Source organism: Mandrillus leucophaeus, unplaced genomic scaffold (genome assembly GCF_000951045.1).
Source record: "Mandrillus leucophaeus isolate KB7577 unplaced genomic scaffold, Mleu.le_1.0 Scaffold321, whole genome shotgun sequence".
Taxonomy (NCBI): Eukaryota; Metazoa; Chordata; class Mammalia; order Primates; family Cercopithecidae; genus Mandrillus; species Mandrillus leucophaeus.
The window spans coordinates 80,049-103,072 of NW_012103377.1; the positions used below are offsets into that span (position 1 = coordinate 80,049).

The 23,024-nt window shown below is 37.9% G+C and overlaps 1 protein-coding gene across 1 annotated transcript in view; it reads right to left on the bottom strand.

Moving 5' to 3' along the window:
* The window catches only part of POLA1 (polymerase (DNA directed), alpha 1, catalytic subunit), a gene marked incomplete at its 3' end in the record, with an annotated part of 245,506 nt that overhangs the window by 66,637 nt on the left and 155,845 nt on the right, over positions 1 to 23,024 (bottom strand). Inside the window, exon 33 of the mRNA XM_011988033.1 lies at positions 21,460 to 21,591. Within this exon, the coding sequence (XP_011843423.1) occupies positions 21,460 to 21,591 (132 nt within the window). The remainder of the gene's footprint in view (positions 1 to 21,459; positions 21,592 to 23,024) is intronic.

The following is a 23,024-nucleotide window of genomic DNA, read 5'->3' on the forward strand; positions in this document are numbered from 1 at the left end:
GGTGACAACAATCCCTGCAGTTGTGAAAAAACAAGGAGGTCTGTCTAGACGAATGAGAATTTGACAGTGTTGCTGGATGATAGAGTCTGTGGAAACGGAAGGTTGGATTTATAATGTCTCAAATGCCAGAATAAAGAGTTTGGCTATAACGCTACATAAATTTAATTAAACCACTATAGCACTCACAAATACATATAAAGTGTACGTTATATTCTAGAGTGGTATACAAAATAGGACAGGATGCTAACTACAGAGTTAAGGTAAAAAATTTGCTCAAATTCATTTGGCTTACACACATTATAATCTAACCCACAAAGACCAATCACGATTAAAAATAAAGAGTTCCAGCTGGAAGTGGTGGGTCACGCCTGTAATCCTAGTACTTTGGGAGGCCGAGGCGGGCAGATACCTGAGGTCAGGAGCTCAAGACCAGCCTGGCCACCATGGCAAAACCCTCTCCTTACTAAAAACACAAAAATTAGCCAGGTGTGGAGGTGTGGTGGTAGGCGCCTGTAATTCCAGCTGCTCGGGAGACTGAGGAGGAGAATCACTTGAACCCAAGAAGTGGAGGTTGCGGTTAGCCGAGACTGTGCCACTTCACTCCAGCCTGGGTGACAGAGCAAGACTCCATCTCAAATAAATAAATAAATAAATAAATAAATAAATAAATAAATAGTTCCAGAAAAACAAAAATGAAAGGGAGATATGAGTGCTATTTACAAATACTTGGGGGAAAAAAACCATAAAGGAAGGTGGGTATACTCATGTAACACTGAACATAGGTATGTAGTATGAAGTGAGGCCTAGACAGAGAGAAGAACGTTTAGATTAACTATGAGGAAAAACTTCTGAATATGGAGCTTGTGAAGATGAGGAGAGAGCCCAGCAAGAGACTGCGGGAGCACCATTAATGCAAAATATTCAAAAGATTTTCAAAGCACAGTGGCAGAAAGATAGATTTCTCAAGATGCAGTGTTTTCGCCTGGGTGACCCGTAGACGATATGTTAGTTCTGCAATTTATGACTTTTGGATTAAAGCTGGGAGAGGGGGGTGTCCTTCCAGACATGGAGAGCCCTTAATGATAGCACAGCTACACAACTGCACAGTGATCAAGAGTTACTGAACTAAGAAAAACCTTGGCAAGTACTCCCTCAATTATTTTGGCCCTTGGGCATTTTGATGGGAAACTACTCATTGATATTATTCTTTTTCCAACATTCATTTTATAGAATATCAAGACAGAGTCAAATGTTGACTTACTATGGTAAATAGAGGGGAAAAAAGCCTGCTTTGATTTCCTTTCCTTTATTACCACCTTGGTTTTGTGTTGTAGAATGTCGATTAGGTTTGAAAAGAGGGTGGAAGATTGGGGGGGGCGCATACTCTTCCCTTCAATGAAGACAAAAGATAGCAGCTATTTCATTCTGCTCTGTGAGTATGCTACTCTCCTTAATTCTTTCACCATCACATTAAGCTGTGATTTTCAACAGGGTCCTCAAAAATGTATTACATTTTACCTTTACTCTAAAAAAATTAGTAAGCAATTACAGAGAAAGGATAAAAGTAGGACAAAAATGTTTTTATTTTTTTAGACCAGCTAAAATTTTCAGAGTTTAAAATGACTAGAAAGGCAAACTGTTAGGTATTCAGAAGGAAAATGTGAATGTTTTCCCAAAGGCATTATTAACAATTAATAATCATTACACTGGTGCCTTGTTTACCTGACCTTGTGTAAATTCAGCAGCCTGGTAATTAGACCCATGTTTTGCACATTTGTATATTTCCATGCACAGATTTGACTCATTCATTCATCCATTAAAATTTGCTTGACAGACGTAGATGAATAATCAAGCTACAATTTGTATTTACTGGATTATAGAAAATTGCCCAAACTGTTAAGTTCAAGGAAAGCGCATTCTTTTCTCTCTCTTGTGACTGATGTAAAGCAATTACACATCAGAGGATTGCCCCAAAGCTCTCAGAAGAAGTGGCACTGCTTTTGCAATCTGGGGTCTTCAACAGTATCTTTTTTCTTAACGCTACAGATTGTTTAAAGATTAACTCTAACAGAGGGAAGAAAATCTCCCTGTGCATGTAAGTTTATCATTTAACTCATTACACTGCCATTTTATAGTAAAAAGCAATGTTCTGATCAACCTTCTACATCCAAAATAAACAATAATGCAACTTTATTCTGCAAAGTCACTGAAAGGCTTGAGGAAGAGAAATAAGGCAACTCTTTTTGGATAGGTTTATGAAAAACACTTTTTCCTCAGGTTTCTAGAAAACAAATTATCAACAAGACCTGACCAGACCTCTCCCTAATATTAATCAGTGAGAAAGGCACTATAAGATTTCATATTAACGTATTTTCACGCAAAGAAGCAGAACACATTTTAGTACTAACTCCTCCCTAAATACAGATGTTTAGTACTAGCCAAACATGTTGTCATGTGAAACTGTATTTTATACTATGGTATTCATTTTGCTTTTGCAGTCACTAACCAAACCATCACTAATATACGTTTTCTGGTCCAAGGTACAGTATTTCTTTTACACAGCTAAAGATACAACAATTTTGCTGTCTTAAATCCATCTCTTCAAACTGCTTATTTTGATTGTCTACTTTAGAAGAAAAGGAACGATTCCTGACTTTAAAAAAAGTGTGCGTATAGCCAGCATTATCAAACTTTTTAAACCTTAGATCATAAAACAAATTTTTAAAGAAATATACATAAAGATGCAAGTATATGTTTATATAATTTTCACTACAGACATTTAGCACCACAACTGAAAAAGAATTGCTTAGAACCCGTTTTCGTAAACATGTTAACATTTATGCAGTTCAAAATTTGGCTTGAAATAAATTCTCTGGTTAGGTAACAGTTAGACATCATGCCTGTCTTACTTACAAATTCAACAAATAAAAAGGTTCCCTAAATTTCTGAAATATACAACTGATTCACTTAGTATTACCAAAACCTAATTTGTTTCTTCCAAATAGCCCATCTTTTCTTCTCATAAGACAAATATCATGATGGATATCTAACTTCTGTGATGATGGCCTGAAATCACACAAAGATTACCAGAGAACCAGGTAAAGCATTAGTTTAGAAAATGAGTTGCTCCTACAATCTACATGCTTATACAGAAATGGAATTCAGATCCTTCTAGAGAGTGTGACCTCACATAAAACTGAGTGTCGGCTGGATGTGGTGGCTCACACCTGTAATCCCAGCACTTTGGGAAGCTGAGGCAGGCAGATCGCTAGAGCCCACGAGTTCAAGATCAGCTTGGGAAACACGGCGAAAGTCCATCTCTACAAAAATACAAAAATTAGCTGGATATGGTGGTACCTGCCTGTAGTCCCAGCTACTTGGGGGGCTGAGGCAGGAGAATCGCTTGAGCTGGGGAGGCTGAGGTTACAGTGAGCTGAAATCACACCATTGCACTCCAGTCTGGGTGACGGGAGTGGAAACCCTGTCTCAAAAAAAGACAAAACAAAACAAAAACCAAAAAATGCAACAAATGAGTATCTGCTGAGTCTATGGCATTATAATAGATGTTTCAGGGGTTTTACATCAAGAAGACATGGTCCTGGCAGTTTAACATGGTAAAACAACTTTGATTTTAAAGCCAAACACAAAAGTTAGGTGTCTGACTCTTGCCCTCAACAGAAACACTGACACAGTGGTGGTGGGGACAGGGTGTTAGGATTCTGAAAGCGGAGGGACTGCTGTCCAAGGAGTCAGAGGCTGTTCAGAGAAAGTTTTATCCAGTGTGTGACTTAGATGATTTCCTTTTGGTTTGTTATCTGTTTGGCTGGTTGTCTTTTACAAGGTTCCAAGTGTTGCAAATTATATTTCACTCTACCTGTTAAAAGATAAAAGGAAAGTAACACAAAAGTACAGCTCTTCTATCAACGGCTAGTGATGGTCAGACAAAAAGAAAAGCCATCTAAACACATGTCCACTTCTTTGCTCTAGCTTATTCCTACAGAGTTGCTTCTACTAGCAACCCTAGAACAGAAATGAAACACTGCATTACTATTATCTGAAAATACTTAATTCTGTACCACATACTCAAGTTATCTTCCAAAAATGGGAAATAGCCATTCTGAAGGTAGACAGAGAGGAGAGGTTCCCTGAAATCAAGGCCAAACAATTCTATAATGAGCCCTTCTCTGCTGAACTATCTTCTTCTGTCAGACCATTAGGTGCTCCATAACAGGAGGCAAAAGCCAACTAGGCTCTGTCACTCTTGTGCAAGAGTGCACTTGTGCATGCTAGGGCTAGGAAAAGAGCATGTAAAACCAGACAAATACACATGCATATACACATGGTGCTAAGGGCTTCTCAAAACTGTATTCTGGGTATTTAATTATGGTGTTAATAAGAAAAAGATATGACTGCCTAGTTTGAAGAGAACCTAAACCAACAATAATTTGAAAATCAGCCTTGGTGCTAAGAAGCCAGTTTCCTGGTCATGGTCTTGAGGGCAGGAAGGGTGTTATTAAGTAAAAGAAAAGATCAATACCACACCTGTGGTTCAAGAACAAGCTAGAAATGCAGAAAATAATTTTAAGGTGAAAACCTGCAAAATATGTGTATGTGTATGATGCAAGACTAAGTTTAACTTCTTAGAGATTCCTAAGGTGATTGAAATTTAGATAGCAAAAGAGATTAAAGATGACATTTTAGAAAATGCCATCCACTGGCTGTGGAGTCATTAACTATAAAAAGTAAGAATTGGGTATTCCATCAAACATAAATACTATACCCACAGCTTTTCTGAAGGTTCCAAAAATCACTCCCTTGCTCAAATAAGCAAATCCTGTGTCAGCCATGTCCCTGGCACCATGCTTTGCTCAGGTGACACGAAGCTAAATGCAACACAACACAGCGCAGCTTGTGTTCACAAGGAACTCAAGGCCTGTGGGGAAAAAGAGTCAATCAACTTGGCAGTAGGTGCTGCCACAGAGGTGTGTACAAAAGGTTATGGGAACATGCAGAAGACAATAAGACATTTTGCCTGGAGAGCTGAGTGAAGAAGGCTTTCCAGAGACTGTACCACTGAAGGCAAAAGAATTTCACAAAGTGTGATGTCACAGGTTGTGGGCTATGGTACTACGCAGAGGAAGATGGCAGGAGTGAAAGTGTGGAGACAGCCAAGCATATGGGATCTTTAAGGAATGCCAAGCTCTCCAGTGTGGCGGGCAGATGGTTTGCAAGGGATACTGAGGGTAGAGAAGGTGGAAAGGCTGGCTTGGGGCCTAATGCAGTGCTCCAAAATCTGAATTTTAATCTGTAAGAAATGAGCAACCACAGAAGGTTTTTAAGCTGGAAGATGACATTATTAATCTTGTTTTAGAAAAATAATCCTGGAAATGATATAGAGAATGGACTGATATAAAAACAAGGGAGATCGATTAGCAAGCTAAGAACAAGATGACCAGGAACTGAATTAAAGCAGTGAGAATGGAGGAAAAGGCAATGTAAGTGGAATATAATACACCACCACGATATCCAGTGTGGACAACTTGCGGGCTTTGGTCATCCTGGGCTGGGAAATACTGGAGGGTATCGCTCTGACTACCTCACAGGAATACTGTGAGGGACGCTCTAGGTACAGTATAAAAAAATGCTTTGAAAACCGCAAGGTACTGTGCAATATACAATGTATATTAACATAATAGAAGCTAGTCCAAAAGAGACTATGGTGAGTCACGGTCAAGGTCGAGAGGGTAGTGACAGAATTGAAGTTCTCAAAACTACTTTAAAAGCTTGGAAAGATCATAATTCCTCAGCATACTGGATCAGATGATGTCATGAAATCATTAGGCAGGTCTCCTAGAAGAGATACAGGAAAGATGACATTTCTATACAAACTACTCCTCACCTAGGTTTATACAATCACATCCACAACAGAGAAGAGGCAAAGTTGAGCAATGCTAATAATCTACTATTTGTCAAGAGTCAGCAATAAACCTGAAGACTTAAGAAGGATGGTAAATGTATAAATATGAAGAAGACACAATGGATATTTTTGCTTTCCAAAAATTATTTTTGGTCTCATGAGAACTCATATTTTTGTTTTAGAAATTTAACTCCCTTCTTATTTATAAGTACACGATCAACTTGATACAAGCGTGAAAGTATATATACCTTTTACTTTCATATTCTCATATATAGCACATGGAAATTACATGTTAACTATTCAGTGGTACATTAGAATTCATGAACATGTATTTTTTAAGGGTTTTCAAACCCTTAAAAATCCTTTTAGAAATCTCTCTAGGCATATATATACATATAGATATTTATGTAAATCTATGAATTTTACAAAAGTAAAATTACAATACAAAAGCTGGTGTTTTAAAAACTTGGCAGTATTATGTGGCTGAATATTTGAACTAATCAATAAAGATTTACAAAATAAAATTTAAAGGCTACATATTAACAATGAATTTATGTAGAATATTTTTAACATTTCATGGATCCTCAGTATTCCTTTGAGAACCAAAAGGTACTCCTTAGTTATATAAATCTAACAAAACATGTACAGGACCCATAAGCTGAAAACTATAAAATGTTAATGGAAGAAAACAAAGAAGATCCAAATAAATGAGACATAAAGTGTTCATATATTGGAAGACTTGACATAATAAAGATGTCAATTCTTCCCCAATTGATACGGATTTAACACAATTCCAATAAAAATTTGTTGATAAAGACAAGCTGACTCTAAAATTTATATGGAAAGGCAAACAAATTAGAATTAAGACATTTTTCAAAAAAATAAAATGGAAGAATTGCACAAGACTTACTATAAAGCTACAGTAATCAAGATGTGTGGTATTGGCAAAAGAATAAACAGATCAATGGAAGAGAACAAAGAGTCCAGAAACAGACCCACACAAACATGCTCAAATGGTTTTTAACACGGGTGCAAAAGCAATTCAGTGGAAGAAGGATAGTCTTTTCAGCAAATGATGTTGGAACAACTGGACGCACACACACCAAAGAAAAAATTGAACTCTGCCCTAACTTTATAAAAATTAATTCAAAATGGATCATAGACATAGATATAATATTTGAGTTCTTAGTCATGAGATCAAAAGCACAATCAATAAAAGAAAAATATTGATATACTGGACTTGATAAAAATTAGAACTTTTTCTCTGTGAAAGACACTATCAAGAAAATGAAAAGACAAGCTACAGACTGGGACAACGTATTTGCAAATCACACATCCAACAAAGGATCTGTATCTAGGATATATAAAGAACTTCCAAAACTTAACAGTAAAAGAATAAACAATCCATTTTTTTTTAATGGGGAAAAACTTGGGACACTTCACCAAAGTGGATATAAGGATGACAAATAAGCACATAAAAAGATGTTCAACATCATTAGTCATTAGGGAAATGTAAATTAGTATCATGATGAGCTACCATTTCACACATATTAAAATGTCTAAAATAAAAAATACCAACAATATCAAGTGCCAGTGAGCATCCCCAGTAAATGGAACTCTCATATGCTGGGAATGAGAAAAAAAACCGCCATTCTGAAAAATAGTTTGGCAATGTCTTAAATGGTGAAACATACACTTAGCATATGAGCCAGCAACCCTACGCCTGGATATTTATCCCGGAGAAATGAAAACTTATGCACTGACAAAAAAACCTGTACGTGAATGTTTATAGCATCTGAACTCATAATTTCCCCAGAATGGAAACAACCCAAATATCCTTCAGTGAGTAAATGGATCAAACAAACCGACAGATCCATGATAGAATACATTCAGCAATAAAAGGAATGAACCGAGGGAAAGAAGATAGTCTAAAAGGCTGTATAAGTCTATTTATATGACATTCTCGAAAAGACAAATTTCTACTGATGAGAACAGATCATAGTTGACAGAGTTAGGAGTGGGAAGGAGGGTGTGATTATAAAGGAATAGCAGGAGGGAGTTTTATAGGACTATTTTAGGAGTTTTAAGGGTTTTTGTAGGAACTGTTTTATATCTTGATTGTGGTGGTGAATGCATGAATCTATACACATGCTCGAATTTGTAAAAGAACAAACTCAGCTATAGACTTGAGTAGGTTAAAATGGATGCATATTTGAACATAGGAAAGTTATCTTTTTACATGGTTTAACATCTAGGTTTAATTTCTAGAAAGCAAGAGTAGTAAATATACAGTTGATCCTTGAAGAACACAAGTTTGAACTGTGTGGGTCAACTTATACATGGATTGTTTTCGACCAAAACACGTGAAACCCACATATATGGAGTGCTGGCTTTTCCTATCTGAGGGTTCCACAGGTCTCAATTGTGGGACTTCAGTATGCACGGGTTTTGGTATACATGGAACACTGTCCCCCACCTCTAGTATACCTAGGGATGACTACTTGACTGTTGGAACCACTGATCATGGCGTTGAAGTTCTCTGTCTTCATGACCCACTGAAAGGACGAAATGAATTGAAGATATGATTTAGTTTTCTTTCCCAAATTCTCAGAGCTGAAATTTTCTTGTGATGAAGCTCCAATGGAAATATTAGAATTTTCCTCCAATGTTCTTTGGAGGAATTGTCCTTCAAATTTCATTTTATATTCACAGATCATGTACCTACCCACTCCTTGCCAAGCAAAGAAACACACACCTTACATAGTTTCATTCTGTGCATCTTTGGGATTGGCAGCATATTCAGTATGGTGGGTCCCAGATGGAAGATCATGCCAGAAAGTATGACCCTGTTCTGATTCTTGACTGTGGTAGTAGTTATATGATTCTGTGCATTTGTCAACACTTACAGAACTGTAAACCAGAGTGAATTGTACTGAATATAAATTTAAAAACAAATTTTCAAAATGCAACCAACACCCCTCCCCCCAAAGTAATACACGCTTATTGCACAACACTTAAGACTAACAGAAATATAAAGACACAAATTAAAACACCCATATCCCTACCACTCAAGATGATCACTTTTAACATTCTTGTACGTATTTTTCCAATTATTTATTTACACATGTCTATATGTACATAGTATCTTTATCACATAACTGAATCATTCCTTATATACTAATTTGTTTCCTCCTGTTCTCCCCGTTAACATTTATCTCACATTTTCCTGTGTCTTTATTCTCACAAAATGTTGTGTCAATTGCTCATATACTTTTCCATTGATATAGCATAATGTATTTAATAAACATTTACTCTTAGATATATCCAATTTTTTTACTACCAAAAAAAAATATTCATCAATGTATATTCTTGCACATAAATTTTGGGCTTCTTTCTTTTTTTTTGAGACAGAGTCCCACTCTGTTGCCCAGGCTGGACTGCGGTGGCGTGCTCTCGGCTCATTGCAACCTCTGCCTCCTGGGTTCAAGCGACTCTCCTGCCTCAGCCTCCCGAGTAGCTGGGATTACAGGCATGCGCCAAGATGCCAGGCAAATTTTTATATTTTTAGTAGAGATGGGTTTCACCAGGTTGGCCAGGCTGGTCTTGAACCCCTGACGTGAGATGATTGACTGCTCAGTCTCCCAAAGTACTAGGATTACAGGCGTGAGCCTCCACACCCAGCCTGGGGTACATTTCTTTAGGATAAATTGCTAGAGCCAAAGGTGAAGGTTCTGGAATCCATAAAGTCAAAACACTTTTTGTAATATTACGATGATACTATTGGTGTTTTTTCACTGTGTTGACATTTGCATTAATGGTGCAAAGTCAATGATGGGTAAAACTCTTGGCACATTAGCATCAATCAAAGTAGTGGCCCACTGTGGCCAGGTGCGGTGGCTCAACGCCTATAATCCCAGCACTTAGGGAGGTCGAGGCGAGGCGGGTGAATCACCTGGGTCAGGAGTTCAAGACCAGCCTGGCCAACATGGTGAAACCCCATCTCTACTAAAAATACAAAAATTAGCCGGGCATGGTGGTGGGTGCCTATAAGCCCAGGTACTCGGGAGGCTGAGGCAGGAGAATAGCTTGAACCCAGAAGGCAGAGGTTTCAGGGACCCAAGATCACACCACTGTACTCCAGCTTGGGGTACAGAGTGAGACTCCATCTCAAAACAACAACAACAAGAACAACAACAACAACGTAGTGGCCCCAAACTGTACTATTCATTATTGTATTTCTCATCATCATGTGCCCAGAATCTAACAAATAGATAACTAAGCCAATTTCACTAAAGAAAGTCCTCAATGAAAATAAAATTCTATTAAATTGCAACCTTTAAATATATATCCTTTTATTATCATGTGTTGAAGTACGGTATTTGTTTCCAGGCAAAGCATCTGTGCAACTGTCTGAGTTGCAAGCTGAACTAATCACTCTGTTCAAAGAACACCATCTTTACTTAAAAGAATAACTGATAGATAACTATGGTTATCCAGACCTGGGTGTCTGGCAGACATCTTCTCAAAAATTAACCAACTGATCCTGTGACTTCAAGAAAAACCAACTGACAGTACTTGTAAGCAATGACAAATTTCTAGCTTTCAATTAGTTTTCACTGGAACATTTGTATACACCACCATGAGCTCAACAGCTTCCCAATATTTAGACTTTTTTGATGAGACTGGTGATGATATGAACAAATGTGATTTCAAAAAAATTGTATAATGAATTTGGAAATTCTTCATGTCAGTGAACCAGTATTTTCTAAGTGACCAAGGCATGATGTTACAAAATCATGCATAGGTAAATGATCTGCTCAAAGTGCAAGACAGAGCAATGGATTTTAATATACCAGAGCACAAAAAGTTTACTGATATAATTTCAGATTCCACACTGTAAATAACCTTTAAGGAACTATATCATTACAAGATGTGGTGTAGTGACAAAAAAAGAATATCCACATAAAGTAAAACTCTTCATTTTCCTCAGTACTTTAAGAGTATAGAGGGGTCCCACAAACCAAAAGGTTTGAGAACCACTGTGCTATACCACTTACATACATTCGACAGTAAGAGAATCTATTTTGCTGGAAAATTTTAAAGAGGTCTCTCTTGAATCTGGGCTTTCCTTTGATCTTTCTTTGCTGATCTATTTCTGGAAGAAGTGGCTCTTGAGGGAAAACTGTAGTTGAGAGAAATCATCCTCAAAAGATTAGCCATAACTTTACCCACATAATTTATAAATCCTTAGTATACATATAGATGTAAATCCTGGACAGTTTTTTTTTTTTCTTGCCACTTCATGCCAAGATTCTTGAACATTCTTTGATGGTGGATGGACACTGAAGCCCTGCTAGGCTGGGCTCCTGAGAGCTGGACTGGCAAATCATCTAGGTTCCCAGAAGCATCAAGAGCTCCTCCAACAGCCAAGAAACCATGAGCACTTGAATGGTCTGAATGAGGCCAAAGATCTTCCAGTAAACAAGCTGGGTGATGGACCTTGTTGGGAGCAAGCCTCCTCAAAATCTGGCCATAAACTGGCCCCAAAACTGGCCATGAACAAAATCTCTGCAGCACTACGACATGTCCATAATGGCCTTAACGTCCAGGCTGGAAGGTTGTGGGTTTATGGGAATGAGGGCAAGGAACACCTGGCATTAAATGCATTCTTAAGCCACAAACAAAAGCTTGAGCGATTTATGCCTTAAGGGCATGTTCCTGCTGCAGTTAACTAGCCCAACCTATTCATTTAATTCGGCCCATCCCTTCATTTCCCATAAGGGATACATTTAGTTAATTTAATTTCTATAGAAACAATGCTAATGACTGGTTTGCTGTTAATAAATATGTGACTAAATCTCTGTTTGGGGCTCTCAGCTCTGAAGGCTGTAAGACCCCTGATTTCCCACTTCACGCCCCTATATTTCTGCGTGTGTGTCTTTAATTCGTCTAGCGCCACTGGGTTAGGGTCTCCCCGACCAAACTGGTCTCTGCAGACCTCACAAAACTACCCACCCTGAAAGTTATACTATAGCACAGTAAAAACGAAAACAAAAACTTGGAAGAAGTGTCAAGAGTCAGATGAGTTTTGAACCAAGACAAAAAGTTATACATTGGTTTTCAAAAGCAAGCTAAGGTCAGCTGGGCACGGTGGCTCGTGCCTATAATATCCCAGCACTTTGGGAGGTCAACGCAGGCGGATCACCTGAGGTCGGGAGTTCGAGATCAGCCTGACCAACATGGAGAAACCCCTTCTCTACTAAAAATACAAAATTAGCTGGGGGTGGTGGCACGTGCCTGTAATCCCAGCTACTCGGGAGGCTGAGGCAGGAGAATCGCTTGAACCTGGGAGGCAGAGGTTGCAGTGAGCCGAGATCATGCCATTGCACTCCAGTCTGGGCAACAACAGCGAAACTCTGTCTCAAAGAGAAAAAAAAAAAGCAAGCTAAGGTCAACACGTGATTTATGCCAAGCTCAAAACAAACCAACACCCATCATTTGGAAAACACCAGTGCTCTAATTCTCATCAGTAGTAGTATTTCTTGGAATCCAGGCTTAGAGAATTTTTCCATGGCACCTTGGAAAGGCAGCTGAATTAACCTCCTCCTAAACAGAAATACGGTTATTCCATTAAGACAAGACTAAGCTAGACAGGATCATCTGGAAATTCCTATCTGCAACTATCTACAAAGGGCTGATTTGCATGTGTGAACCAAAATGTAAATTCTCTGGGTAAACCAAATATGAAAAACAGCCATCGCCTGGGGGCACTCTCCTCCCATCTCTTGTTGACGCATGCAGCAGAGAACTGATAGTAGTTCCGTTTTGTTCCTTGAAGTCAAGAAGGTCAACTGTGTGAAAATCTCACTTTTGAAAGGTTAAATGAAATCTGTTCTGGTTCAATTTCTTACTCCACTACAAGATAGTAGCTCCAGATGGCTGGAGTTAGACCTGAAGTTGAGTTTTTCCTAAATACACAAGGTTCGAGAAATCAAACTGAAGAAAGGAATTCTACCGTTTTGGCACAAGTAGTTTTCTGTTTTTACCCACTTGTTTTCAGGTATCTGACAACTCCTATGGCATTTCCTCAGCATTTCAAAAAGCTTCCAATTTTCCCATCAGAGGACGCAAACCGTAACAGAAGTTGCTGAAACCCCAGGTTCAACACATGTGCTTCTTTTCAATGGCTGTACTAGTCCATTGCTGGATGGCTATCATCAGCCTTCTGGACTCATACCCTAGTCAGCCTTGTGACCTGGCCTAGCTTGTAATGCAAATGGCAAAGGCTCTTGATCCATCCTACTCTAAGAGTGACTGCAGAGAAGATGCTAAGCAACTTGGTATCCATAACTGGCTGTCTTCCAAGTTATTATGGGCAGGATACTGGACTAAGATCTCCAAGTATGGTCACAGTCTTGATGCTACTATGTGTGACCTGGGAGTCACCTGATAGCACCAACCTCTCAGAACATCATGAACTCATTCAATAAAATTTACCAAGCACCTATCAGGTTAGGCACAATCCTGGGTGCTGTAGTATTCTGTGCTACTGTAATATTCTAAGATGTAGTATTCTGCAGTATTCTGTGCTATTGCCTTGAAGGAGTTATAGCCTAGTATCCATTTCCCAACGCTGACTTTAAGACTCTATTCACCAACACTGAAAAGGAAACTATCTTATTGGCAAACTGAAGGGAGGGCCAAGAGGGAACACAGCAGTTTGGTATCCTAAATAGATGGGAGAGGGAGCTTCTAGATGGATACCTTGGAGAGACCTTGGAAAGACCTGGGCACCAAGGCCCCGGCCCAGGTCTGAATCTCTGGTGTTTCTGAGCACACAAAAGGAACACAGCTGAGCCATGTTCATTCATCATGTCTCAGATTGGAACAGTGATAATTAATAATGAGTTCTCTCTAGGCACTTTCTCAGCACCTTAAGTGCATTATCCCATGTAGTCCTCATTATGATCTTACGGGGTGGGTACTATTATTTACCATGATCATTTCATAGGCTAGGAAACCGTGGCTTAGAGAAGTTCAGTGCCTAGCCCAAGTTACAGATCTGGTAAGAGACTAGCAGTGGCTAGTCTGATCACTGATAAAATGGAGTGCTAAGCTTTCAGAATGCAGGGAAAGCAATGGAAAGGGCTACGGCTATAACTGCCTTCATCCCCCACAAAAGACTTAGGAGGGTGGATATCCATATGTAGGGAATGATACGGGTAAGGGAGAGACTACGAACCAAGCTCAGATCTCGTCAGTGGCTCTGGGGTTAGTCCTCAATCGGCAACAATATTCTCTGCAGTCTCAGCACCTCAGAATTTGGTGATGGTTCCATGTTAGTCCCCCAAAATCATGCTCTAGATCTGAGCCTCCCCAAACCGAGTTCATGCCATAAGGTCGTGATTAAATGAAATAAAAGATAAAGCGGTCTTCTCATAAATGTTAGTTATTCTACAAAGGATAAAAGTCAAGTGGTATAAATGGCTGCATCTGAACTTATTTGCTTATTAGAACTCCTTTACAACAATACTATACACCATGATAAGCTGCTTGTATAGAATACATAGCTGGCATGTTTTAGGGAACTGGATTTGATTGTTACTTAGATTTGTACAATGATAAATTACTTACAATGAGATTCTATTCCAGTCACCAGTCCCTTGTTCTTAATTTTTCTGTGAGAACATGCCATGGCATAGCAGCAAAATGTTATACCTGACTCAAAAAAATGAGCTTGCTTGACAATAACAACAGCAACAAAAATTAGCCATTCCAAATAAAAACATACCAATCCTCCATGAACGGACACTGGTGTTAGAATGCCACATTTAAGGCCGGGCATGGTGGCTCATGCCTGTAATCGCAACACTTTGGGAGGCCAAGGAGGGAGGATTGCTGGAGGCCAGGAGTTCAAGACCAGTCTGGGAAACATAGTGAGACCCTGTCTATACAAAACTTAAAATAAAAAATCAGCTGGCCAGGCGCGGTGGCTCACACCTGTAATCCCAGCACTTTGGGAGACTGAGGTAGGCGGATCACGAGGTCAGGAGATCGAGACCATCCTGGCTAACACAGTGAAACCCCGCCTCTACTAAAAATACAAAAAATTAGCCGGGCGTGGTGGCGGGTGCCTGTAGTCCTAGCTACCTGGGAGGCTGAGGGAGGAGAATGGCATGAACCCAGAGGCGGAGCTTGCAGTGAGCCAAGATTGCGCCACTGCACTCCAGCCTGGGCGACAGAACAAGACCCTGTCCCCCCAAAAAAAAATTAGCTGGGTATGGTAGTATGTGCCTGTAGTCCTGGCTACTTGGGAGGCTGAGGCGGGAGGACTGCTGGAGTTCAAGGCTGCAGTGAGCCATGACTGTACCACTGCACACCACCCTGGGTGACAGAATAACACTCTATCTGTAAAAATTAAAAAGAAAAAAGGAATAAAAATAAAGAATATCACATTTTAAAAATGCAGTTTGGTATCCCTGGCATTTATTTATGTTTGGCTTCCCAATCAAATAGTATGAAGCAAAAACAAATACTAATTTTCAATATGTTCTTTTTGTTTGGTTTTAATAAGATTTAGGATGAGTTCTATGGATTCCTAAAAAAATTACCCTTCTTCAAGCACCGCTGGGCAGCATGGATTGGGCTGCCTGTGATGTTGAATGGGTGGGATGGATATCTATTGCTTCTTTGTATGCCTTTTGTACCACTTATAATTATGCTGTTAGAGTCTACAAAAAAGAAACCAAATTTATTCATTTCAAATGTTCTAAATATAAATGCAGAAGCAAGGAAATAAACAATAATTCCAAAAGTGCTTAGAGTTTAAACTTTTTGAAGTAATATACCTACGATTCTACCGCATATTGCAACCTATAACCTAAAAACTATCAAACCACATCACCACAGGTAAGAAATGAGAAATTTTGAGGGTTATTGAACACTGCATATTTGCAATGAAACTACAGTAGAGTTACTGAATACCATTGCATGGCTCTAAAACTCACAGGTCCACCTGCACAAGATAGCTCTGTTGAGAAGTGAAAGACAACGGAAATGAGAAGCCTTGTTAGTGATTTACATGGGTGTGGGCAAGAGGGATAGAGTGGGAGGCTGCTTCATCTCTAATTTATCAGATTTATTTATTTAGTTTTGTGCATTCCTAACAAAATTACCCTTTTTCAAGTACTATTGGGAGCCATGAATGGTGCTTACTTGTGATGCTAAATGGGTGTGTATTTTTGTGAAGTGAATACTTTAACCAATATTTTACCCTGCCCTCATTGCACTTTTGATAAAAGGCAGCTCTAATTCAATCCCCGGCTTAACAACATTATGCTTGGGGGTTGTTATTAATTTTGTCCTCTAGGAATGCATATCTACTTTAAAATTTAAAAGTTTTTTTTTTTTTGAACTTACAAAGATGAAAAACAAGCTTAATATGGACTTTTTTTTTTTTGAGACGGAGTCTTGTTCTGTCGCCCAGGCTGGAGTGCAGTGGCGCCATCTCAGCTCACTACAAGCTTCGCCTCCTGGGTTCACGCCATTCTCCTGCCTCAGCCTCCCGAGTAGCTAGGACTACAGGTGCCCGCCACTACGCCTGGCTAGTTTTTTTTTTTTTTTTAAAGTAGAGATGGGGTTTCACTGTGTTAGCCAGGATGGTCTCAATCTCCTGACCTCGTGATCCTCCCGCCTCAGCCTCCCAAAGTGCTTGGATTACAGGCGTGAGCCACCATGCCCGGCAATATGGACTCTTCATACACTACGAAACATCCCACTCTACTTTCTGGTGTGTGGCCTCTTCCAAAAGAACTCACAGCCACCATGGTAAGGCTCAGCATCATTGGTCAAATGCTCTCTTCTTCCCTAGGTGCTTAAACATGTATGCATAAGGAAGTTTTCGCATCATAAGGCAACATACACTGCACATTATTTTTTAAATTCCTCATAAATGTGGGTTCAAAAGAGATTTTAAAATGTGGCTTATGACACAATACACTAAGAAATAAAAGAGAAAAATACAAGGAGAGAACAGAAAGAGAGTAACAAAGCTAGGCATCTACTTTCTTTGCCACGTTATATAGAGATAGATTCTTCTATCAGGACAATGAAAGTACATTTAGGCTGGGTGCTATTGTGCATCATGATGATATTTCTGGTTAATGTCTCTTTGGTATTTGGTTTGGGGAAAAAACAAATTAAGTCTATTGAGTTGGGGACAGGTATATATTGAAATGCAGAGTTGTCAGTGCCATAAAAAACAGAAAAGTAACAAAGAACTTTATTTGTCATGGCTTTCATGACCTTAAAATATTGTAGAATTTTGTGTTAACCCAAGAATCCTGTATGCCACTAATAAATCTTATGTCAATCTGACAGCAATGTAAAAAATTTTAAGGAAAAAACAGCAAAATATAACCTTTACTTGTCAGTTCCTTTGGCTACTAAACATCAAGATATATATACTTCTGAGAGCAAGGGCTGTGGCAGAGATCACACATAAAACAGAAAGAAAGCACAGCCCCTGTCCTCAAAAAGCTTAATTCAGGAGAATTCTGAGATTATAAAGCCTACAACAACTTTCTATGGAGTGAGACCACCAATTTCTGGCCCTACCAACCATCAGAGGTTACCATACGCATGGTACCAACAAGCTGTTCATGTGTTCTTTTGAGATGAAGGGCCAGCCCCATCTAAGGCCAGCAATATCTCAATGTTTAAAAATCATAGTAAAGTACTCATATAATGTACAAGTGGCTAGAAACACTAAAAGGCTGGTGGGGAACACACTTCGCCCCATCGGAATACTCTAAAACCTGCATAAGCCATCAATGAAAATTTAGGAACATATTTAAGTTGACTATCACTATTGCATTTTCTAGAGCCTCCACCTTTAAAGGCAAATGGCTCTTTAAGTATTAAAATGGGGGTTTAATATACTTTAAAAAGAACAGTACTTGAGATGAATGTAAATGACCCAATACCCTCCTCCCAGGTACCAAGAGGGGTCGCATTTCCTATTTATCAGCAAGTCATCAGGATAGGCCAGAATCTCAATCTCAGACTCTCTTCTGTGGCTGCTTCTTGGATGGCTGAGGGGAACACTTCAAAAATGAACCAGCTAAACAAACTTCCCAGCAGCACTTGACAGAGCTACACCTATTCTTCCCATTTCCAAAGCAGTGGAGAATTAATTACCAGTTCTATGGATCTATTGTAAGTATAATAGACTAAAGAGCTATCACAGACACATTTATTGTAAAAGCACAATCCCAAGAGTGTCTAGTGGAGGGCCAAAACGATTAACACAAATGCTTTGTCAGATCAAAGATAAAACCTGCACCGCCCAATTGAGGAATGAATTAGAACAGTGGGTTATCTTTCAAATTAACCAGGGCAGTTAGTGAGGAAAATTTCATGAAAGTGTAATTCTTAGCCTTTGTGAATCCACACAGCAGGCATTCTGCCAGCTGACAAGATGATGAAATTTTCATGCTTAAAAAAAGCCCTCTTCATTTCCCAATTTAGATTAGCTAGTGTTTCTCTCCCTTTTGTGTGTGTATGTCTATTTGCTCTTCTGGAGCAGAATTTAAGGGGAGGGGGAACACATATCAATTTTTCACTGTAAAACGGAGTCTTTCAAAAACATTCCTAAAAGCTTAGAGTTATAGTCTTTAAGCTGCTTTTTTATGATTTTCAAAAAATACCAGTTCAATTTCAACTTTATACAAAGGAACCAACAAGGACCAGGGCATGAAATCAGCTTTGAATTAAGGCTTTCTGTGCTACCTCAAAGTCTTTCAACACTTCAGCAACTCTCAAGACAAAGCAGAGTTGTCTTCTTCCTAAAGAAATTAATATATTACTTAAAATATCCTGGCTCAGTGCTTTTTGTATTTCTATGTATATCAAAGTTTAAATGTTATAGGAAATTAGAATTCAGGGGATACAATCATTGCTATAGATGAGGAGCAAAAAGCCTCTCCTTTCCCATAAAGGAGCCAATATTTATTAAAATATTATAATGTGATACAGATTGCTTCTCAGATAAACAAATATTTGTTATATCACATTTACTCAGTCAGTCCTGTTAATTCATGACAGAAGGTAACAGAACATGTGATGTACTTTTCCAAAATTAAGGTAATTTAGAAGTATACTTTGTTACCCCAAACTTTTGTACCTTTTTTCTTGACAATCTAATTTCTTAGTCATCTAGAACTATGTTTCTTGGCAGGTTATAGTGTTTGGTCAAGTACCATATTCCATTCATCTTCCTGGAGTCCCTTCCTCATGAAGATACCTTCCTTTCTCAGTGCAGGTTGACTTCCCCCGCAGTGCTTCTAAGACTAAAATTAAAATAATATTGAGACTCTTGCCTTCATTTCACAAACAACTTTAATGCCAGTGGGTAGTATTTTTTAAGTTGCTAAATAGGAGAAAACCATTTTGGTAATTAGCTTCAGAGACAGTCACTTAACCTCAATACTTACTATCAATATTTTTACCTCAGTACACTTGGTATATTAGTCTCCAATTGGATTACCATCACCATGATAAATCACACTGAACTAATAACTGTAATCAGTATCACTCGAGGCACAATAACAGAAGAAACTCAATGCTATGTCCCTCTAGGAGGAAACAAGATGGTCTACCAATGAAGTAGAACCTAAAGGTATAGGGGCTTTTTGTACAAAAGCTCTGATCTGGAAAATATTTGAAATATTTGTTTAGCATGGGGCCATAAGAACGAATAACGGATTTCTTTCTCTGCCAACCAATCACATATAATTCAGATCAGAAAGTAGAGAAATAAGTTCCTAATTTTGAGGACAGTCATATCAATTTTTAACCCCAGGAATGACATATGGCTATTTTGATCAGAAATCCCTTAGAAATGTCAATCAAGTGGGCAGTTAACTACAAAAACCTGTTACTTGATGTTAGTGAGATGGCTGGCAAAAAGACAATTAAAGCAAATGCTCTAGAAACCTTGTGTTAAATATCTGGATCCCTAAAAGTAGGTTATTTAGCTTGAAAAATACTTATATAACCACCACCACAACATACACACAAATTAGGTTAGAAATCAATCTTTCAGTCAGGGCATATTTCTAGCTATACAGAAGATCATTTTTCAGAGTATTTGCAACTTAGTCAAAACAGACTATTCCTTCTTAAAGAAGGAAATAGATGAGTTTCTTCTAGTATTAACATTTCCGTGGTGAAGATCTTGATAGACTAAACACAGAGAGAAAACTCAGAATTCTTCCCAAGAGTCAAGCAAGGATCATACTCTGTTCATTGAGGCCTGTAAATGAGGAGCTGAATAGTTTTGATTTGGCCTAAATTTTCATGTGCTGCACATTTCATCTGCTGAGGAATGTGACCCCACAGACAACTTTTATTCCCATCCACTGTTCAGTAAGGGCAGCACAGGATTATTCACTAAAATGTTTCAGATTTTCCCAAAATGTAGTCATAATTATTATTTTTTAATAATGTTTAGGCAAACTGACTTGCTTTTCTGATAAATATATTCAACACCAAAATCATAATACTGGAACTCTATGTTTTTACTCTTCATCTTAATGATCTAATAGTTGCTTTTCACACAATGAGTTCTATTTTAAAGAAGAAAATGCTGTTACATGTTAACCAATACATGAGGAGAAAGTACAGAACGATCTTTAGAAAAGTCATAGGTCTTAACTAATGTATGTTTTTTTTTTGGAAATGTGTTGCCAATGTAGCTTTTAAAAAGAAGTTACAGTGAACTTTCAAGTTAACAGAAAATTTGTTTAGATGACAAATGACATACTGAAACACTAAGAAAAATCAAGTGGGAAATGTGAAGTTTTTAATTTTTGAAGAGAAAAAAACTAATTCATGTGAAATGTGTTAAAAACAAAAACTCTGAATAAAAGCCTTCTTTCCAATGAAGACAAATCACTCATTGTTCTATTCTGGCATTTATACTATAAATTTATAAAAATTAGACATTCTCTTTTGAATGTCAGACAAACTGCATTTAAATTTAAAAGATATTTGATTTCCTCAGAAAACTAGGGTATGGAGTGGTTCAGGGTGCTACATAAACACAAAGTATTAGTTTTGTGTGGGCAGTCTACTAAGATCACCACACATAATCTACTGGCTCTACTTGCTGACAATAGCCAATAGTGATTTTTTTCTTCCTTTATCCAAAGATCTGAGCAATCATTTAATTAGTCTTATTAAGGTAACAATAAACTAAAACATTTCTTAATTATATTGTTTTTTTTTTAAAAAAGTAAAAAATTTCATTATTTAAAATACTGCTCATAAATGAAAGAGATGTAATGCCTGAAAGAAATTATCAAACAATTTGTCAGCCTAATATGCCAAAATTACATACTTTATCATATTAGTATTAATAGCATTTCACTAGGAATTTTTCCCAAAAGTCTTTTCAAAATTTTACAGTTTCATGAAAACCAAAAAACAAGTACCAAACCTCAATAAGTTGTGCATGTAAGAATGTCATTATGGATACTTACATCGTAGTACTTTTTAATGAAACGTCTAATGTCCATGATCAATTTGTTGCTCAGTTGTACTGTAAAGGTCAGAGGTGAAGCCTTACAATCGATGTTACTGCAACGATACAAGCTGGGCTCCATATCGGTTCCCTACATAAGTCAGGACAAGTATACAAAAAGTTACTGTGAGGCTATAAAAGGGTTTTTGTGCTTAAAAACTTAGGTGCTGTCCTAGTGTTGAATAGTCTTAATTCGTTTTATTGGTGAGTTTTTAACCCTATCTTCTCAATTATTTTCCTCCCAAAGACCGCTTTAGTCACACATACCTTCCATTCCTTGCCATCATCATAATGGAGTGCAAAGTCAAAGGGAAAACGCTGAAATCACTATTTTACATTTCCTACACGAGGGACTCTATGGATAAAATAATTTTTCCTCTGTAAATACCAGTGAAGTTATGTTACTGGAAATAAACCTCCTTCTTAGAGATACTGATTAAAAACTTTAAATCTGTATTTATTCATTACAAACTTGAAGAAAAACAAGAGCCTTTATCACATTAGTCTGTTCTCATCTTGTCAACTTAATTTTAAAAATAAAGTTTAAAAGTTAAAAGTGTAGTACCACAAAAACAGTATCACTTATTGTCTGCTTAGCAAATCTAAAATTTTGGCAATTTTTCCAAAAAATGAAGTGCATTGGGGGAGGGAGGCAGGAGAAGTAAAAATCTGAAATAAATAAATATTAGTTCGGAGAAAACATTTTGTTTTGTTGTGTTTTGTTTTAAACAAAGACAAGGCAAATGTAACATATAGCAAAACTGTTGGGATTTCTGAAGCATTTGTTTTCCTTTCTGATACTTAAACATCTTGGTTTCCTGCTCCAATCTGGTACATAACCCTACCCGCCACGCTAAGCAATTCCAGGTGGAAGAGATTTCAGAGCTTGACATCGGCTCTTCCACAGTTAGCCCATCTGCAAGTCGTCAAGCCTCCATGCAATTAACTATCTTATTTACAGCTGTAATGAAGCAAAACTCAAGGATTTAGCAAGTATTGCTGATCTGTGTCTGCCTCTTCCTTGCACTTGCTTCCAAAGACTGCTTTGTTTTGATTCAAAAAAATGCAAAACATCTGCTGTTTGTCCAAATTAACTTAAAATAATTACTTTTAATTTAGATAAAGGGTGTCTTTTCTTTCAGTTTCAAGGTTTTACACAGTTGTGCTGCCTATTCCTTTGCCAATGGCTAGTATGTGCATAACACTGCAGTGGAAATCAAGTAAATTGGCCAAGTTTCAAGCTCTGATCCAAGGTCAATAATACATTTTTTGGCAGTACTTCTTGAAAGGAATGTCTCCCTGTGACTTTTTAAATGTCTAATATGCAAAGACAGCAGAAAAGATAAGAGTACCTTTACAAAATGGAGGTAAGTGGGATGTGTAAAGACAAACACAAACTTTCCCAAAACACTTAGTTCCCATTAACTTGATTTAAGATAAAGAAAAATATTGGTCTAAGTCTTAATAGATGGGGGTTGACAGTGGGACAATACAGGTTACTAATTAAGAAATTATAATAAAAAA